Source organism: Pollicipes pollicipes, unplaced genomic scaffold (genome assembly GCF_011947565.3).
Source record: "Pollicipes pollicipes isolate AB1234 unplaced genomic scaffold, Ppol_2.1 Scaffold_4002;HRSCAF=4701_pilon_pilon_pilon, whole genome shotgun sequence".
In the NCBI taxonomy this organism is placed as follows: Eukaryota; Metazoa; Arthropoda; class Thecostraca; order Pollicipedomorpha; family Pollicipedidae; genus Pollicipes; species Pollicipes pollicipes.
This window is the reverse complement of record NW_023596420.1, coordinates 45,038,975-45,058,688: the sequence shown is the minus strand read 5'-3', so window position 1 is coordinate 45,058,688 and position 19,714 is coordinate 45,038,975. Positions and strand designations below refer to the sequence as shown.

The 19,714-nt window shown below is 53.2% G+C and overlaps 3 protein-coding genes across 3 annotated transcripts; all 3 read right to left on the bottom strand.

The window, feature by feature from the left end:
• Positions 1–1,842: 1,842 nt before the first annotated feature.
• On the bottom strand, positions 1,843–10,080 carry LOC119093943 (endoplasmic reticulum lectin 1). The gene is made up of 9 exons (XM_037216963.1): positions 9,534–10,080; positions 9,001–9,090; positions 8,618–8,698; positions 7,068–7,203; positions 6,460–6,548; positions 5,260–5,435; positions 4,011–4,134; positions 3,833–3,925; positions 1,843–3,063 (listed from the first exon to the last, which is right to left on the bottom strand). Exons 1-9 carry the CDS (start codon positions 9,729–9,731, stop codon positions 2,671–2,673), a joined length of 1,380 nt encoding a protein of 459 aa, XP_037072858.1. The 5' UTR covers positions 9,732–10,080; the 3' UTR covers positions 1,843–2,670.
• Positions 10,081–10,529: 449 nt separating this feature from the next.
• Positions 10,530–15,761, bottom strand: LOC119093939 (TATA-box-binding protein). Its single transcript, XM_037216960.1, has 6 exons — positions 15,647–15,761; positions 14,664–14,842; positions 14,067–14,310; positions 12,443–12,546; positions 11,851–11,945; positions 10,530–11,445 (listed from the first exon to the last, which is right to left on the bottom strand). Exons 1-6 carry the CDS (start codon positions 15,758–15,760, stop codon positions 11,372–11,374), a joined length of 810 nt encoding a protein of 269 aa, XP_037072855.1. The 5' UTR covers position 15,761; the 3' UTR covers positions 10,530–11,371.
• A 662-nt stretch (positions 15,762–16,423) lies between these two features.
• LOC119094562 (trans-Golgi network integral membrane protein 2-like) lies at positions 16,424–16,807 on the bottom strand. Its single transcript, XM_037217622.1, has one exon. The coding sequence runs from the start codon at positions 16,805–16,807 to the stop codon at positions 16,424–16,426; it is 384 nt and encodes a 127-aa protein (XP_037073517.1).
• Between the last annotated feature and the right edge of the window lie 2,907 nt (positions 16,808–19,714).

The window sequence follows — 19,714 nt, the reverse complement described above, 5'->3', positions numbered from 1 at the left end:
TCCTGTGGCTTTGAAACCTAGCGAATATTATTTGGCTGCAAGTCGTCGCTTCACATTTCGGGAAGCAGCCTTGATCCAGGAGTATAACGCAGTCTTGCCAATTGCTGACTCAGAACAAAACGAAGTTCGTACCACTCTCCCGCACACTACAATCGGTTCAAAGCACGCTCCTGCTGACTACAATCGGTCAGTAGCGCTCTCCTGCAGACTACAATCGGTCCGTAGCACTCTCCTGCAGACTACAATCGGTCCGTAGCACTCCGCAGACTACAATCGGTCCGTAGCACTCTCCTTCTGACTACAATCAGTCCGTACACTCCCCTGCAGACCACAATCAGTCCGTAGCGCTCTCCTGCAGGCCACAATCGGTCCGTAGCGCTCTCCTGCTGACTACAATCGGTAGTGTTCGGATTCTTGTCTAGGCGTTATCGAGACTTCGGCGATGCCGCGGGCGGGCGCGGCATCGTCCGGCGTCAGGGATCAAGGGGATCGGGATCAAGTCCGGATCAAGGGGACTGGTCTGGTCAGGGCGGGATCAATATCTCTGGCAAATTGCAATGCGTCAGTCACGCTAATAATTCAGTCGGCATCAACATTGACTGACATTTGCTGTAATTTATGATACCGTCATTACAGCTTGGGACGGCAAGAAGTGTCACAAAATACCTCTGATGCTGTCATCAAAATATGCCGTATTTGGACTTACATGCCCGCTAGAGCTTATTATGGACTTCTGTCCCTCCAAAATGCCGCCGGAACGACTCCAAAACAATCGTATCAGGAGTTGTAAGAGATGCATTGAAGTCCGAAAACAAAACGAATCGACCAACAGTACTGCGCTGCTCTACATCAGTTGCGATGAGCCCCCGATTCATAATGCAAAACTGGGAACGACTCCATAGGAGTGGCATTGAGGGCGGCCTGCCCGCACGCTCTTTTGGTGATTTCGAACTCACGCCGGGATTCAGTTGCCCGTTACTCGGTCGGCTCGTTGAAAGCTCTCCCGCCGGGAGGCGCCACTGCGCTGTTGCGATGAGCAACCGGCTCCAACGCTTACTGGGTGGTAAATCGCAGCTGTGTGTCATTGGGGCTTTACGACGCATTCAGCTACTGAGGCCACATGGCGTCGCCTGCGTCTCACCCTGGCAGGAAGGGCGGGCAACGCGGAGAATCGAACCCCATACCTCTGGTTTCCCAGGCGCGCAGTGGTTAACGCAGACGCGTCAACCACTACACTACCGGCGCCACTGATAAATAGCGCTGTCCATTCCAAAGGTGAAGCTAATTTAACGCTTCCATCACGCCGCCGACGTCTTGTGCGGACGCTCAGGTGAAAGGCAGCTGTTTCAAACAGGGCTGGAGAGTCCCGTGCCAATCAAAGACCTTCTATCGCCAATGACGAGATGCAAGAGCAAACGCAGTGGCAGTGGACGGCGTCCGAGAATTTCCAGACGTTCATTACCGACTAGCGCTGCAAATAGTTTGGTTGAAAACACCTGTCATGCGCCTGCAAACGTTCACGCGTTCAATTTCACAGGTTCCACGTGCATGCCCAGGCACGGTTGGGCGTAACGTGGCGCACCACATTCAGCCGGCGCGAAAACACGACCTTACCTGACTGAGCCACCAGGGGCGGTAAGCATCACACGGTCCGTCCCAGTCCATAAGCACACTTTCAGATGTCGCCATATTCAGCGACGTGGTCGCGTTAGGCTACAGCGAAGACCGCTTCTTTGAACCCAGCATAGCACTCCGCCTGTTTAAACCCAGCATAGCACTGGCGCTCTTGTGCACGATGGAATGCGTACCACTCCTTTCAAACCACAATGGAATGCGTACCACTCCTTTCAAAACTTTGTATTGGTGTTGATGTGATCCGTGTGCACGTAACGGAACAACAACATATCACAATGTGGGATAATCACACACATGCTACGGCAGACACGACCAACTTTTGATGAGCAGAGGGAAATCAGTCTACGACCTAATTCAACCTGTTAAAACATACGCCGTCCTCGACTATCTACTGATGTGTTTGATTCCGCCACTGGTCACTGCTGGCCACATCGCCGATAGGCTGGATATGAATGCTCCCAGCGGTTCTAGTGCCAGCTAACCGTGGTATAACGCCGCCCTCGTTAACAGCAGCTCACCAACGGGAGCGGTGTCACAAGCGTTGGCATTCTCCACTACACCGCACGCTGCGCCACACAATACTGGCCACGGCCAGGCCCGTCACCCGTCCCCACCCCAAGGCTCGGTTATACACACGGCAGTGGTCGGTCCGCTGGCGGCCCGCTGGCCGTTCTGGGCCCGCTCCACCGGACGCCTACCACATCGTTCAGCCCGGGCTACCAAACCAGCAGCCGTGTAGCCAGGCCACGCTCTTGGACCGCAGGGTTCATGAGTCATTACCAGGGCACAAGGGAACACGCTCCGGCCCACGAGACATCTCCAATGACCCATCCGCCAGTCAGCTCCGCCGTACTCTGTGCGGCCCCACGGTCTCTATCCGTCCTCCTGACAGCTCACCGAACCCTCCTCCACCGGTCCCCCGGTCTTCACCGGTCTCTACCCGTCCTTCCGGCAGCTAACCGAACCCCTCCACCGGTCCACCGGCCTCCACCGGTCCCACCCGCCATCGCACCGCGTCCACCGGCAGGCGCGCCCCTACCGGTCCAGCAGTCCGTCCTCGTCGGCCGAGTCGATCAGCCCGCAGATGATGGGCGACTCGACGCCCAGGATGTACTCGCACGTGCGCGGCTCCAGCAGGTACAGCGACACGGCGTTCGGGCTGTCCGAGAGCTTGCACTTCAACTTGACCTCGACGGAGCGCGGCGCGCCCGACTCGTCGCACATGGTGCCGCCCGAGTAGAAGTGCGACACGTGGCGGCGCGCCGGCACCGGCTTGGGCCGCTTCAGTGGGTTGGCGCGTAGCCACTGGCGGTGCACGTCGTGGCTGAAGAAGCCCAGGTGGAGGGTGGTGCGCGAGCCGTCCCGGTTCACGTGATACTGGTCCACCCGCTTGCCGTAGCAGAACTCGTACCGCCACCAGCCGGAGCCCTGCCCGCGCGCCCAATGGGGTCAGGGTGGCAAGGGTGCCGACATCGGACAGCGAACAGCACGGGAGGCCCGCGGCTGCCCATACAGTGAAGATCTGGCTTGAGATTCTGTGCAGGGCATGACACCGCCGCCGCGTTCAGGGCTCACGTTGAGGGAAACAACGCAGGCCAGACTCTACTGCACTCGCTAACAGCGTTTGCACCGCTCAGTTCCTGGGGTTTATGTGAGTCTCACCACATAAGACACGACCGGCCGGGGGATCTCAGGAAAGGAAACGTCCGAATGGACCTTGCTAACACCAGTATATCCAAAGGCTGTCCACCACCTGGTCCAAATCTGGTGGACACCGTTTCTGTCTCGACACAACATGTAAAAAGAAGTCTTCCCTAAGAAACACCCGCCCCATCTCTGACGCAACATAAAACGTGATGAAAGCACTGTAGTACCAAATTCGGAATGCAAGTAATAGACGTGAAATATTACCACAAACGTGGCCATTTAGTCACATCGTCGGGCGTAGTTTTGCGGGATAGGTGTGTGCGGGGGGGGGGGGGAATAAAATGATGAAGCCTGCTCCCACAATGCGCCACCAAGCAAGTTTCCATTCGCATTTCCCCACGTATTCTAAAAACAAACTAAGAGTAGACTGGAACCTGCCCGCCCCCCCCCCCCAATTTTACACGAAAAAACATATCTGGGTCACACAAATGCAAACCACTTCACAAACACATCACACGTTCCGATCTCAAACCGTCCCTGTTCCACTCACCCCGTTCAGGCAGTGCCTGCCGGCCAGAAAATCGTTGACCAGCTTCTCGTCGTAGACGGGCGAGGCCTTGGACTCGGCGGCGGCGGCGGGCTCCTCGGCCGGAGCCGGAGCCGGAGCCGGAGCTGGCGCGTCGGGGCGCGGCTCGGCCCGGCCTCCCGGCTGGCGCTCGCCGTCGGGCGGCGCCATCAGGTGGTGGCGCAGCGCCTAGGCTCTCCGACTCCAGCTCCAGCAGCGAGCGCGGCCGCTTCGGCGAGTTGGAGAGCGCGATGCAGTGGATGCTGTTCTCCACGTCGGCCGTCACCCTGCACACGGGGGCGAGGGGATGGCGTGATGAGCGGGGAACATGAGGGCAGGTGCAGCAGCGCAGTATCGACGCAGTCGAACGGCTGGCGGCGTGATGACCACGGAGCGACGGAGCGTCAGCGCACGGGGTCACCACTAACAACGGGGCGTCAGTCACACCACACGGCGTCACCGCTGACAGCGGGGCATCAGCCACACCACACGGAGTCACCACCAACAACGAGGCGTCAGTAACACCACACGGAGTTACCACTAACAACAGTCAGTCGGTCACACCACACGGGGTCACCACTGGCAGCGGGGCGTCACACCACACGGGGTCACCACAGTGGTTACGCAGTATGGCGAATCAACTGCGATTTATAACATCGGTGCACAGTAGTTATATCTTTGCAATGAAGGTCAGCAAGCTTGAACACCTACTACATGTGTCTTCAACCGAGGGTTTTGTTTACAATGCTGGTTACAAGTTCGTTGGTTACAGTGGTAACCCCGTAGATCGTGCCTGCCAACAACCCATGCAGATCGTCAGCCTTTAATACTTTTAGCAGATTTTATGGGCGCACGCCGTGTCTCATACGATGCCACTGGATGAAACAGTGTACTCAAGACTGGATACTGCACTTGACGTGACACGAGTTACGCCACACCGCGCACCAAATGTATCGTATCGCACCAGAGCTGAACTGTTGACCCCCACACACCAGCGGCGCCCACGCGTGGCGCTGGGTGCGAGCGGCGGCCGGTGGCGCCGACCGTCACACTGACCTGTGGTCGGGGTGGCTGCAGAGCGGCGGCCGGTGGTGCCCCGCCACACTGACCTGTGGTCGGGGTGGCTGCAGAGCAGCGGCCGGTGGTGCCCCGTTACACTGACCTGTGGTCGGGGTGGCTGCAGAGCGGCGGCCAACTGACCTGTGGTCGGGGTGGCTGCAGAGCGGCGGCCGGTGGTGCCCCGTCACAATGATCTGTGGTCGGGGTGGCTGCAGAGCAGCGGCCGGTGGTGCCCCGTCACACCGACCCGTGGTCGGGGTGGCTGCAGAGCGGCGGCCGGTGGTGCCCCGTCACACCGACCTGTGGTCGGGGTGGCTGCAGAGCAGCGGCCTGTGGTGCCCCGTCACACTAACCTGTAGTCTGGGTGGCTGCAGAGCAGCGGCGACAGCACCACGATCACGTACTGACAGGAGGAGCTCTCCTGGAAGGAGACCAGCTCGTGCCGGCCGCCGGCGTGGCACACGTAGCGCACCAGCGTCTCGCGCGGCCGCCCGGTCAGGTCGCACACCGTGCCGTCCCGGTACGGCACCTGCAGCCACACCACGGGTCGTGCGCAGGTCAGGCGCCACACGCGACAATACAACTCAGGTCATCCTTGTTCCCACACGGCACCTGCACGCACAAGCGTCAGTACGCTGTCCCGATCCGACACTCGCAAATAACGATACCGCCGATATCTCGATATGTAGTAGAGTGCCGATACGCGCAGTGCGCAGTGGTTAAGGCATCTGCGCTAACCACTGCGCGTATGGAACCACATATGCACGGGGTTCGATTTCCCGCGGTGCTCGCACTTCCTGCCAAGGTGAGAGACGGGCGACGTCATATAGCCTCAGCAGCAGAGTGCGTCGTAAAGCTCCAATGACGAAGGCAGAAGCGTTAAAATAGGTGGCTAAAAGGCACGGCTATTTTGAGGTTCCGCTCATGGCGGGACGTTCTAGTCCGCTTTCCGGCGGACTCTGCCAAGAGTCCGCTGCTGCGGACGGCCAGCCGACGTGACCGGTCACGCTTTTCATGCAAACACCACCCATATAGTATGCAACGGCTGACTCGGGGCGAGCTGTGTTGTGACATATTGTTGGTGCTGGCCCTATCGCCGGCACCAGACAGGAAACAAAGGTATGAGTGTGAGTGTAAATTCTCTCTGACTGCACGAATGTGGTGTAAAGCAGTTATTCCAGTCAGACCAGGAACAACTCATAAGTTATAACACTACCTTGACTGCGAGGATAGGCTATATCTCAGTGGCCTGAATATCCCGGAAAATTTGTACCGGGAAAACTAGGAGGAGGAATGTGTGCAGCATACAGATTACAAGGAAGGCAACAACGCCGAGAAGCAGTGCGCAGTCCTCAGTTCCCAAACCCGTACGCGCTGGGAATGCCACTAAATGCACAGCACAATGTGACACAAGGTAGACGCTTCACACAGAACGCCGGAATCCCATCTTTACCAGCAAACAATCGGGGCAGCACCGCTTCCCGGGACGTGTCATGTGCCAGAGAGGCCCGGCAAGCACGGCAGCACGCCAGCCGCCGATGCCGGCCACTCACCTCCAGGTACGGCAGGTCCAGCTCCTCCAGCCGCAGCTTCTTCGGGGAAGCGGCCGTACCCGCCGCGATGGCCGCGTCCAGCTCGGCGACTGACGACGGGAGCGGCGCGTTACGACCGGCAGGCTCCTCGTCACGTCACGACACGAGGGCGACGCGTCACGGCCGGCCAGCGCTCCATCGCGTGACAACACGAGAGCGACGCGTCACGACCAGCGGCTCCCCGTCACGTCATGACACGAGAGCGACGCGTCACGGGTGGCGACCGACAGCGCTGGCCCCAGAAGTGAGACCCCCAGCGTGCTGCCAGCTATTAATAGACGCGAGCACGAGCCAACCCTGTCGCTACACTTGCACTGTCACAGTTAAGAGCAACCCATCCTGCTGCTAAACTCGCGGTGAACAGCTGATGAGTTAAGCGCGCAAGGAATCTCTGCCCTATGAGAGGGTGCTTAAAAGTCTAGCTGGTCAGCTACCTTGATATCACACTACGTCATACGACTTAAGTGAATGCGTGTAACCAGAGCAAATTCACTTTGTCCACTAATGATGGCCGGCCAACCCAAAACCCACATCACATGATGCTTGCCCACTCTTAACTGAGAACCTACTCTGAGACTTGAGCGTGTCTTTGCTGTAGCGGCCCAGGAAGTACTCGATCAGCTTGGTCTGCTTTCCCTCCTTGGTCTCGTGGTACTGCCGCACGAAGTCCCCATGGCAAACCTCGTATGTCCAGTACGACTCCAACTGCAGGCAGGGCATTCACATGATGGCATGCTATGCATGAGCCAGCTAATCACCTGCATGCATTCTGAGGACAATGGTTGTTCTCAGATTACCTGAGGGTAATGCAGGGTGAGTATGCCAGCTTGCATAACCTCATAATCTGAGAGTAACGCAGGATGCCTATGCTTGCATGCACAGCCTTCAGTGCAGCTTCTACCACCTGTCTTTAGTACTTCATGGCATTTGGAGTTGAGACAGGAGTCAATGTGGGGTGCAACACAGCCCATAGCTGCAGCTCAGTTGCTCCAAGGCAGCATGCTTTGGAGCTTTCTGTGCTCAGATAGGTAAAACATACTCTCCAATCCCTGACACCCAAACTAAGTGACCGACGGTATTATCTAGCTAAATCGGTCTCGAAGTTCAGTTTGCACCACCTCAGCTGTGCTGAGCGCCCTCCACGCCACCTCTCGTTGGCCGACTGCGGACCGACCCACGCCCGACCTGCAGCAGCCATGTCACGCGCCAGAGGCCACGCTGGGCCTGCTGACGAGCAGCTCGTCCATCAGTACTGAAGGTGTGGTGCGGGTCGCGACGTGGGCAAGTCACTGGCTGCCCACAATGGTCCACCATTACAGGACCAGTCCACTAATGATGAGTACCTACAGTAAGCCTGCATATGACTGCCCACATAGGGCTAGACAAAGTGGTCTGCATGGGTGCATCCCACCTCATGGGCAGGTGTTTCCCAGTTGATAGGTTGTTGGCCAGGATAGGACTGAGTGCTGAATGAAAGCTCAGAAAACCAAATAGCAAATAAATTACATGATGTAGCCTTAAGTGATGTGATACATGTCAAGCATGGTAATATGTGCATACCTGCCCAGGTCGATTTAGCAGGTGAAATTTAGTACATGAAACTGGTGGACAGCAGCAGAAGCTTATTCCAATTCAGAAGGCATATTTTACTGAAATGTGAAATTCTTTGGACATAACAATCAGAGGACCTGCCAGTCACACATTGTTTGGTGAGTGATCACTGGTCCCAAGACCAGTGATATCACTTCCTGTAACACAGAGCACAAGATAGGACAGGTTCTGCACATGTGGGCCTGAGGGTATGGTTATTTGACAGACTGCTGTTTGCATCTAAGAGTAATGAAGATATAGGACAAGGCACATCATCTAACTTTCACTGTCTGAAGACATACAGGGGTAATCCAAGTTGTCCACACCATGTCGATAACTTGTACACTTGTGTGAAACACTCATGAATCAAATGCCATCTAAGCCATATGCTTCAAATAAATTTGAATATTATCATAAACAGATAAAAACCTACTTTCATCATTCCAACATGACCAACCATGGTATGAATCCTGAGGTGCTTTTCTAGATAAAGCATGCTTTAATGATGCATGCACACATGCTGCCTTACCCTATAAGAACAGGCCATTTTGCTGAACAGTGGCTCCAGCAGCTCCAATGGGTTGGGGCCTTCATAGGCAACATCCTCATCCTGTAAGCCAAATTTTGTGGTTACATTCCAAACATTGGAATGCGTTGTGATATATTACTTAGCTAATAATCACGCCTCAGCCATGTAATACAGGGACCAGAAATTGGGCTTCCAACTTGCCTGGAGATGTATTACCAGATATTGATAGCAAGGACTGTGTAGCAGAACTATCACCATAGGTCTACTAGACCACACTGATCACCATCATGAAAACAAACCACAGAGCCAATCAACACACAAGCCTATTGCTTACAGCTGATGGAAAAATAAAAAAAACTAACAGCAGGCACAACATCACATACCTTGGTCAATCTCCTTGAATTTTCCAGCTGGCAGTTATACTGCTCATTGTCCTTGGTAAGCATAAGGATTGATTCCATATTTGGAGCATTCTGAAAGATATGGTATGCTTTTATGCAAATCTACAGATCAACCACATCTTATCACAAGAACAAAATATCACAACTTATCACATAAGCCATGATACAACTGAGCTTATTATATAAGCAAAAACTATCTTATTACTCCATAAGCTTATTCTGATTTGTAACAAATCCATCAGCTTCCTGGTGGCACAGTCACAAACAACATACTACATCCATTTGAACAAAAATAACACACTAGTGCCACAGCTTCGCAAATCAGTTGGGAGGAGTGGTGAATGGTGAAAACAGCCCACCCTACCCCAAGATATGAAAAGCATGTTTCTTGTCATATTTGGGACACTTTCTTCCCACACTTTGGGGCTCAGCCCCCCTCCCCCATCCTAACTGCAAATGATATTACACCACTACAACACACATTTCACATGTTCTTTCAACTGTATGTTACTTACAAGGAGTTCTGTGTCTGTGCTCCCATGCCAAACAATTTTCCAGCTTGAATCATCCAGAGTGAAGCCACTGAATTTTGCATGATCATGTGGCTTAGGAGTAGCTTCACTGCCCAAATCTGGCTCTTTTGAAGGTCCATCTTCGGCACCAATGCACAAGATGAAGAACAGACACTGAATATATATTGCAAGGGTCTTCATTTTCAATCAACCTCCAAATCTCATATACACTGGAGGCCGTTGAATTCACTCTGTGTCATCTGCAGGTATCACCACGGTTTGCCTCCTATTCGTGCCAAAACAAAGCGGAAAAGGCACGCTCCTCTGATTGGATAGCCTGTAGTGTGGATTCAGTTCAACATGTCTTCGGAATGCCTGATTGGGAGCGGAGCGCACCCAAGAACTTTCAGTCCTACCGCATTATAAGTCAAAATAAATTACTGAACACCTTTATACAAGTAAATGATACCTATGATCCATACTAAACCAAATAACCACGTAGCAGCAACCCGGCACAAATAGCGTGCCGCCACATCACGTATGATTGGAGCACGGGTTTTACGTGGTGTTAAGGTTGGCAAATTCGGTACCGATGCTCGCACGTAAAACGCAGTCTTAATCACTTGTGGCGGAAAATAGCTTTATTCCCTTGGCTCTAGTCGTGGAAAAAGCTTCCAAATTGCTCTGCAATAATCAAAGTCTATCCAAAAAAGGAAACATGTCGTTAAAACTTGTTTCCTAATCGTGGTCACGGAAACATCCTTACGCTGTGGTTTCCGGCACCATTCACACCTTATGGTAATATTGACAATGTGGAACAACTTCTCTTATCAGTCCTGTGTAACAAAGCGCCGCATCTGGCTATGATTATTCCGTCACAAATTCAACGAATTTTGATCACATAACTGGACGCTAAAGAATATGCTTATCCCGGTTGTGCCACACACCGTTCAGCACCTCGCCTCCCGACACGGACAGGTGCAACGAAAGGTCGTGCTTTATTATCGTAATAACCAGCGACCGCCGCACCAAAACTTCGGTTAAGAAAATGTCAAATGCATCAGCTGCCACGCATATTGGCTGAGGTAAACGATACCGGCCTTGAAGCAGGAGGTGCGCCAACCGCCTGCACTGTCCGTCGCAGTACTTTTACTTTAGCCAAGACTCTCAAGAAAAAAGCCTATCCGAACCGATGTAAGAACACAAGGCAATGCAGCAGGCGGTTTAAACAGGTAGGCTCCCCCAGTCCAAAAATGTACCAAACAACAGATCACGCCTCTTACTAGGCGACCAATTACAACAATGCCTACTGTGATATGATTCTGAGCACAGATACAAAAGCTTCTAAACGGCGTTGCCCGCTGAATATCAGAAGACCGATCATATAATACATGTGATACATCATGTTACATCGCATTGTGCGTAAAGTACTCTTCTAGGCATCCTAACAGCCTTGAGCTCTGTTTTGGTCAGAGCACAGGCAGAACTACATGCATGTCGGCAAGCCAGATGTCCTGTTATCACAGCCTTCATGACACACCGCACTTTGCAGTGCACAGTTCGACGCGCTGCCACATTCAGGGACCGACAGAGACGACCAAGGGTTCCGAGGTTTCGGACACCACACGCAACTATTGACACAACGCCCTCCAACTATCCACGACGACATCACACCTCTCGAGTCACGTCCGATCCCCGAAATGACAGCATGTTGTTTGTCTCTGCGCTCAGCAGACGGGACGTCGCTGTTGGCCGGCCACCACAGTGCACCGCAAACCGCCACTGCTGTGTGTCCGCTCCGCCCGGCGTCGGCAGGCCAAGTTCGGAGCAGGCGCCGCCGACTATTTCTTGTAGCTCCGCAGTATAGGGTATATGTTGTTGAAGGCGTCGTAGATCTGCTGTCGCAGCTTGGCGCCTGGGTGACACACGATGAGGCGTATGTCAGCACGCCTCAGCTGACTTCAGCCTTGTCGGTGGGTTACGACAAGTGCTTCCCGGTGCGCTCGTCAGCCTTGGCAAGCTCTGAATACACTCCCTGGTGCCTATGCCCGATGGCGTACCCTTACGATTAGAACGGAAAATCATGTCAGTTTGGACAATATGGGACATAACTGATCATTTGGTTCAGTGCGGTACCCCACGACATGCTACAATACATATATGACACAGGACACCCTTCCTATGCCGTCATCACCACCAACTTCCAAAACGTGCCTTGCGTCATTGTAGAGCGAGACAGCACTTACAATGAGCACAACTCTTCCTCAGAGGATTCGTTGCATCATAGTCAGTTAAAATGTGTCAAAATTTACGCACTCACCTGTTAAGACCACTTTGCCCGATACGAAGATGAGCAGAACGATGCGTGGCTGCACCATGCGGTATATGAGGCCAGGAAAGAGCTCCGGTTCGTAGCTGCAAACCATACATGTGCTTAAACATGTGGTTGATTCATACACAATCACATACTCTTCATCAATATTATAGCCTACGTCGATCTGGGAATACAAGTGCTTGGCCGTCAGAAGACAACATAGCATGGCATCTTAAGGCATTGCGCCTGCAGACAAATGGCCCTTGAATGAAATATACAAAGGGTTGTGACTCACCCTCCAAACAAATTTGCTATCTTTGTTTGCCATGAGTTTTCTATCTGTTCCCTGAAAACTCAGCCGGCCTTTGGTCTATGGCAGCTGTAACTGACTTCATACTGTTACGACGGAAGACAGCACACCTGGGAGGATTTCCGGTGTTCGTGATTTCCCGTGGTGGGAGTCGGCATTTTATGTTCATTCTTGAAAAATGAAACTAGAAAAATTCCTATGTAGAATCAGTTTTTTTCTAAATCCACCATTACTCGAAAAATCGGCGTTGCGCGCCTAATCAGGCCATCTCTGACGGTCGGTGCTCACCTGCTGAATTGGCTGTGCGTCAGCAGAAGACCCTCCAGCCGAATCGGGAACTTGACATCACAGCTTCCGACAATGTTCTGCACAGTGAAGTTGGCGAATTTCGTCTGAGGATTACAGAAAAAGTTTACGTTAAATCGGTGCACCCTTACCTTTCACATGATCTCTTCCTGATTTCGCCCAGCAAAATTGACCCCTGCTCCGACGCAGAGCATGGGGCTGACTCATGCTCTAGACTTCGAGCAGTACGGCGCAATTTTAAAGTAAAGTTCAACTCCAACCGAGGGAAATCTGACTCGATCCCGGGATCGACACTGATGGAGTCGGCCCCGTTACAATATGTCAGGCAAACCGTTGTGGGCAACATCAATGCCTACAGGGAGCATCTGTTTTGTAATAAAGCAAGCGAACTTGATTATGCATGGTTTCATTTGATGCTAATATAGCGGTTGTCCGAATAAGACGAGCCATTGCTATTTACAATCCTATATGAGTAGGTCCATCGATTAGTTCAATCCATAATTGTGAGCGAACCGCCTCCGACTACACCCATTTTAAAAATAAGCTATCGACCCGAACACCACCTGGTGCCAACCACGAGTCTGCTTCTGACTGGGCCTCGCACGACCAGCCTGGGGCCATCAGAGAAACGAGGATGTCAATAGAAATCCACGACAGATGTGACATTACTTGGCTCCAGGCAAAGGAGGTATGTCACCTTCGGAGACCTTCACAAGCAAACATACGTATTGATATTTCGGATACATGCCTTCCTCAAACGACTGTAACGATATTCGGTTATGGCATGTTAGTCACACAGTCATATAGTAGACTACTCATATTCGTTTCGATACATGCATGTAGCCGAGATATCAATACATATATATCTCCTTTCTCCTGGTTACTCTACGATGGATGGGATTAACAGTGCCGTCTTATCAGTACTGTCATCAGAGTATCAGGGTGTTGATTCGTCAAGGACATTGATTGCTCTCCAAAATGCCAGCGATCAGCAGATGTGTGAAGGAAGATCATTCTCCATCCTCCTGGTTAAAGTGCACTTCGATTACTTGTCCTTGTGTTCAAGAGTTGGATTTCGCCACCTTTTTCGAACTGCAAATACTGGTGAGCACAGTGTATTTTTACCAGAATTGCAACGACTTACACCATACCTCATTACGATACCACACGACTGCCATACCATTTTCGAACTTGGATCACATTTCACTGTGTTGAAAAGCGTGAGGCTCACTTATTGGATATGACATTCCGAGATTACTACGCATTCTGCCGGCCAGCCTAGCAGCCCGTTCGCCGTGTGTGCGGCGCCCGGATGTCCAACTCGCTGTTCACTTCACACCCACCCCACTGTGCCTCCAGCGCCCCGCTGCCCCAACGTGCGCCTCCCTGACACCCCACTGCGCCGCCAGCGCCCCGCTGCCCCAACGTGCGCCTCCCTGACACCCCACTGCGCCGCCAGCGCCCCGCTGCCCCAACGTGCGCCTCCCTGACACCCCACTGCGCCGCCAGCGCCCCGCTGCTCTGGCGTGCACCGGTCGCCTGAACCCCCTCCCCCTCCCCCTCAGTGCGCCTCCAGCGCCCCGCCGCCCCGCCGCGAGTCGCTCACCGGAAAGCCCAGCCGCTGGATGATGCGCGCGAACTTCCTGGCCGCCAGCCGCGAGTCGTCCTCGTTGCGCGCGCCCGTCACCACCATCTTGCCGGAGGCGAACACGAGCGCCGTGGTGCGCGGCTCCCGGATGCGCATGATCACGGCAGCGAACCGCTTCGGGTTGTACTCGGCGTTGCGCGCGCGCACGGCGATCTGCTTCAGGTCCAGCGCGCACAGCATGTTCACCGTCGACACCACATTCCTGGGAAGGCGGAGGCGGCTCCGCTCAGTGACCCGCGGCTCTGGGTCGCGGCGCGGTCGGAGAGCCGAGACTTGACTCCAACCGATTCGACGAAGTCAGCGAAAATCGTACGATTTCAGCTCCTTACAAAATAAAATCATGTAAGCCATGCGGTGGTACTTTGTGCGATAGGATAGCATATTCAATTGCTTTTTACAGTCTCGCACCGCCGCCAAGCAGTATCTTCGCAGATATGCATTTTTTACTTTGACAACAGCGCCAGAGCCTGCCCCGCGCGGTGAACTCCTCCCCGCCCACTCGGCGCCGCGTGACCCGCTCACGAGGCCGGCTGGCGCCGACTCCGGGGGACTCACTGCATCTGCGGGATGATGGCCGGGTCGCCGGAGGCCGGGGTCAGCGCCGTCATCGGCAGCGCGTTGATGGGAGCCGACAGCAGGCCGGACGGCGGCACGAGCGCCGCCTGGCAGGAGGCTGGTGCTGGCGGTTCGGCCACCCCCCGGTCGCTCGCCATCGCGTCATCCGCCGACCCCTCCTGCAGGCGCACGACAGACGACGTCGCGCCCGGTACTAACTCGCATGCAAGCCTTTGCATGTGATTAAGACGCGTTTACGCAATCCCACATCTTTCCGGAAAATCCCTGTATGTTACAGGGAAACTCTTTAGATTGGTGGAAAACAAAAAGCGGCGAACTGATGCAGCGATCAGTTCTTGATCGTGATTGGAAGTATTTAATTGCGATGACTTTTCACGGTCATGTTCCACAAACTTACGAACTTTCTGCGTAACTAGATGCTATCCATGCAACTTTCTCGTTACCCTAACGTCTGGTAAAAAATTTGGAAAATTCCCGCCGTCTGAAAAACCCCGCAAGTGTAACCGAGTCTGGGGCCCTGCACTAGTCATCGATTATCACCTAATTACGAAAGTGGCTAGCTGATAAGCCGCCGGTCTTGGCCCCTCAGCTGTCGCCTCGAAACCCAGCTGACCGGTCAGCCTCGGCACCATTTTCCATGTGTATCGGGCGTCGGTTCGAGCCCTTGCCACGCCACAACCGCATCTTTATGACACTTTATCAAAACATCCGTCTCAAAATGGCCCAGACAGTCTGTGAGACGCTAAACTCCTATCATTACTGCTGTGATAATATGCACACGGCAGTCATTGAAGTCGTCACCCCATTCTCTGCAAGATTAGGACAACAATGTGGGCGACATCGGCAACAGAAAGACGACGCCTACGTCAATCTAATAATCGAATTGCTTAAACCCAGCGCCACTCAATGCAATGAAAGAAACCAAATAATACGTTCAACAACGCCGATATTTAAGTGGGTACCTCCTCCCAGTCATCCAAGTTTGATCGTGTGCTCCGCATCTCTTCATCGTGATGGTGAACATCATTCTGAAGGTTTGGGTCACTGGACCCCAGTGGTGACACTTCCTGGTCCATTGCTGCCTGAAATGATTTAGATGCAATAAATCATGCATCGTGCTTCAGCAGATAAGAACAGAGCGCACGACAGTGGGGACATGGCACAATCAATCATGTTAAGACAAACACTGCCACATGACGGAGCAGTGAGTGAAGCAAAAAAGTACTATGCTTCAATGACAGGGTATTGCGTTAATTTAAGATACTCCACACCTTTGTGGTACTTAGAAAAGCAAACCCATCCAACTTTCTACTGTGATGAGAGCAGCACTGCAAGAAAATAGCCGCATGAAAAAATGCATCCAGGAACTCCTAGGCATCAATAACTATTTTTTTGGACAATTGACTTTTTACCTCCTACTATGAGCAACAGACATCCTTGGTGATCTAATAGCATGTTCCAATATTGTGTTTCGGAATCAATCGATCAATACAGTTGTCGAAAATGTCCACCAAACACAGACAACACCGGTGCCTCGAGTAGCACTGGTGGCACCAGCAGTCATCCCAACGCAGGTCTTGCCGATAATTCACCATTGCTCATCTGACGCACCGCCACCAATGTCAATTTTGCCTCGGCCGGCCACACTCAGACCAATGCTGCAACCCTCCCACACCATACACCCTGCATCTGTCCGACCCCGACGCATCTCGCGTTCATGAACAGGTCTCCCGCTAGGCTCATGCCAGCGCCGAGCACTCCTTGGGCGAGGGCCCGTCACTGCCTGCCAGCGCCGGGCACTCCTTGGGCGAGGGCCTGTCACTGCCTGCCAGCGCCGAGCACTCCTTGGGCGAGCGCCCGTCACTGCCCGCCAGCGCCGAGCATTCCTTGGGCGAGCGCCCGTCACTGCCCGCCAGCGCCGAGCACTCCTTGGGCGAGCGCCCGTCACTGCCCGCCAGCGCCGAGCACTCCTTGGGCGAGCGCCCGTCACTGCCCGCCAGCGCCGAGCACTCCTTGGGCGAGCGCCCGTCACTGCCCGCCAGCGCCGAGCACTCCTTGGGCGAGCGCCCGTCACTGCCCGCCAGCGCCGAGCACTCCTTGGGCGAGCGCCCGTCACTGCCCATAATGGTCTAACCGGCCCCCGGCGGGGGCTCTCCCAGAAGTCGTAAGATCCCCACATACCTGACCTGTGGGGTGGACGATGCCCCCTCCCCCCCCCCCGCAGTCATTTGCAACAAGGTTTCCTCTTAGCTCCTGATCCGTCTCGGGGAAAGCTTGCAATGCCGGAGGCACATGCTAACTATCTGGTGCGAGCAGAGCAAACACACGAACTAAATAAAATAGGTACAGACGTTACGCCTGACACCATCTGAAATTGGCATGCCAGTCAGATGTTCCTCGCTTAGCGCAGACAGCCGTGTCCTGTCGTCCCTGGTGGCCCTGTAACCGCAGTCTCGGGCGTCTCGGGCCGCGGTACCGGCCGCGCCTTCACCGCTGCTGTCTCCGCTGCTGCCTATCCGGGCCATCCTCCTGGCCGTCCGTGGGCCGCCAGCGTGCTATGGTGACGGCAGATCGACTGGTGGCAGCACGACCGACACCAGCGCCGTCGCCGTCGGCGTCGGCGTCGGCGTCGGCGGCGAACCATTCGGTTTTCCCTTCCAGCGGCGCCTGTTGAAGCCAGGCCCGGTTCAGTTCCGGTCGCCACTGCCGCCGTCTGGTGTTTCGCGGCATCCTGTGATACTTGAGTCCTCACTGTGTTCTTGCACTTCTTAGGCGTCAGCAGCCTGAGCAGCTACCCTTCGCCTCTCGCTACTCCCTCCGTACCTCGGCCTGATTCTCCTTTTTGGTCCGAATATTTTGTTTCAATGGATCTCTGGGATCAAGCCTATGCTAAGCAGTTCTTGTTGCTTGAGCACTCACTTCACCATTCTATCGTGAAATCCCAGATCCATGGCATACTTTTGTTGTTTAAGCTCAACATGCTGCAATCCTCGGCACAGTCTGTCCTGTCCTCTATCGTCATCTGACCTTTCGCGCGCGGCCGCCGCCACCAGCCGCAGGCTATTGTTATCAAAGACAAATAGCGAGTGCTTTAAGCGACACGAACCCACAGTGTCAAGGAAGGCTGAACCCAAAGACGGGTGCTCAAACCAACTGAGCTACCAGGATAAACAGACTCCTTGCACTTCCTGTAGGGTTTGCCTCACAGGCTAGATAAGCTCCAAACATTCGCCATAGTCCGAATGACGGGCTGGATGCTCTAAACTAGGAAGGAGGTCTTCTTAGATCTGTTTGAAGTCCTCCTGATGGACAGAATGTCTTTGTCCTGAGAGAACAGAAAACATCTCTTGCAGATGATGCTGTTGCAAGGAAGCTGATTTCAAAACAGAACCCTCCCCTATGTTTCCAACAGGTGCATCAGGGCTGGGTCCTTCTGAGTTGTCTTCAGCTGCATGCTGGCCCCATGATCTCTTGTTGCTTACATGATATGTGTGATCCCTGCCTGCCACCCTGCAGGGAAGTGGGCATGTGGACTCTGGACTCTCTTTGACTGCCTCCAAACTTAACAGAGGACTCACTTGCTGATGGCCAACATCACAGCTCTGTGGCTGATTACTGTGTTCACCAGGACTCAATCATTCATCCCTTTCCAACTATGTCAGTTTCAATGCTGCTGATCTTTCTGGTTACAGTCACATTTCCAGGGACTTCCCTGCTGCCATTTCAAGCCAGCATGCCCTCCGCACTCAACCTGGCTTGGTCTTGTTGATCTCGCTTCAAGTGCTATAGCTGCTTGCAGGGGTAGATTTGTGTGATATTGCCTGTAACAATGCCCATATTTTCCCAGAAAAGATAATCTTATCCGCACTGCTTCCATGTATGACCGGGGCTCTGAAAATCTTGCCAAGCTGCACAATCAAATCAGCAGCATCCCTACACTTCTGCACTCTCTTCACCAGCAGCACTCACTTCTGCTTGGCTGACATTGTTGCTCAGTAGGGCTATCCCTTGCTGGAACTCCTCCTATAAGAATCTGACTGCTCTGAATCAATGCTTCCACAACCTACACAGGTCTCTCCTTTGGGTCCCAACATATAACAGCAACTCTGTATGCAGTTGCCTGTCCCAATCAAAGCAAACCAGGATGGAAGCCTGCCAGAGTTTGAAGCTCCACAAAGGACCTTTCCAGAGCTGCAGACAGGGGTGCTTCTTTCCAAAAGTGATACAGAAATGGGCTACAGCAGTAATTTTGTACCTGTTGATTTTTGAGATCACTCTTTTCATGCGTGTCATGTGCCCAATATTAAGTGATCTAATTTTAAGGAAATTTGCCTCTCTGAAACTATGCAGTTCCTATGGGTCAGAGGATGCATGCCAGAGGGTTCTTCATTAGCCAGCATATTTCCTGGCAGTGCCCATGAGCATGTTATCTGATGTTCATTGGATCCAAAGGGTTCTCCTGGTGGGAAAGCTGTCTTGAAGCTTACCTCATCATATGGTAAGGTAACATAATGTAAGGGATAGAGGCTTTGTGTCTCAGCCATGCGCAGGAACTAAGACATACATCATAATGATTTTTTGTGGTTCAGATACACTCCTCATAAAACTAAATGCTTTCCTTACCTCATCTTCCCTTGCCTTACCTTACACCTGTCAGGCTTTAGAAACTCAAAAGCCTGTATATCCCATTCTAGCTAAGCTCATGTGGTTACTAACTGGGCTCAGTCTTGGATTGGGATTTGGTACATTCGGTGGGTCCAGTGACAATCAAGTCTGGACTTGATGAGGTTAAGGGACATATACAGAAGTACCTCTGTGGGAAGAATGTTCTGGTTTTTGATGGCATGTATACTGTGGGTGCATATATGCAGACTCTGAATGATCCTCACACTTTGGAGAACTTCCAGCAGCAATGCTCCCAGTAGTTCCCCCAAGTGTGGATGGAGAAACAGTCATCAGGATTTCAATATATCCCTGCATGGAGCGGCTGGTACATGGCTGCCATATCTCTACAACACTTTCAGTACTTA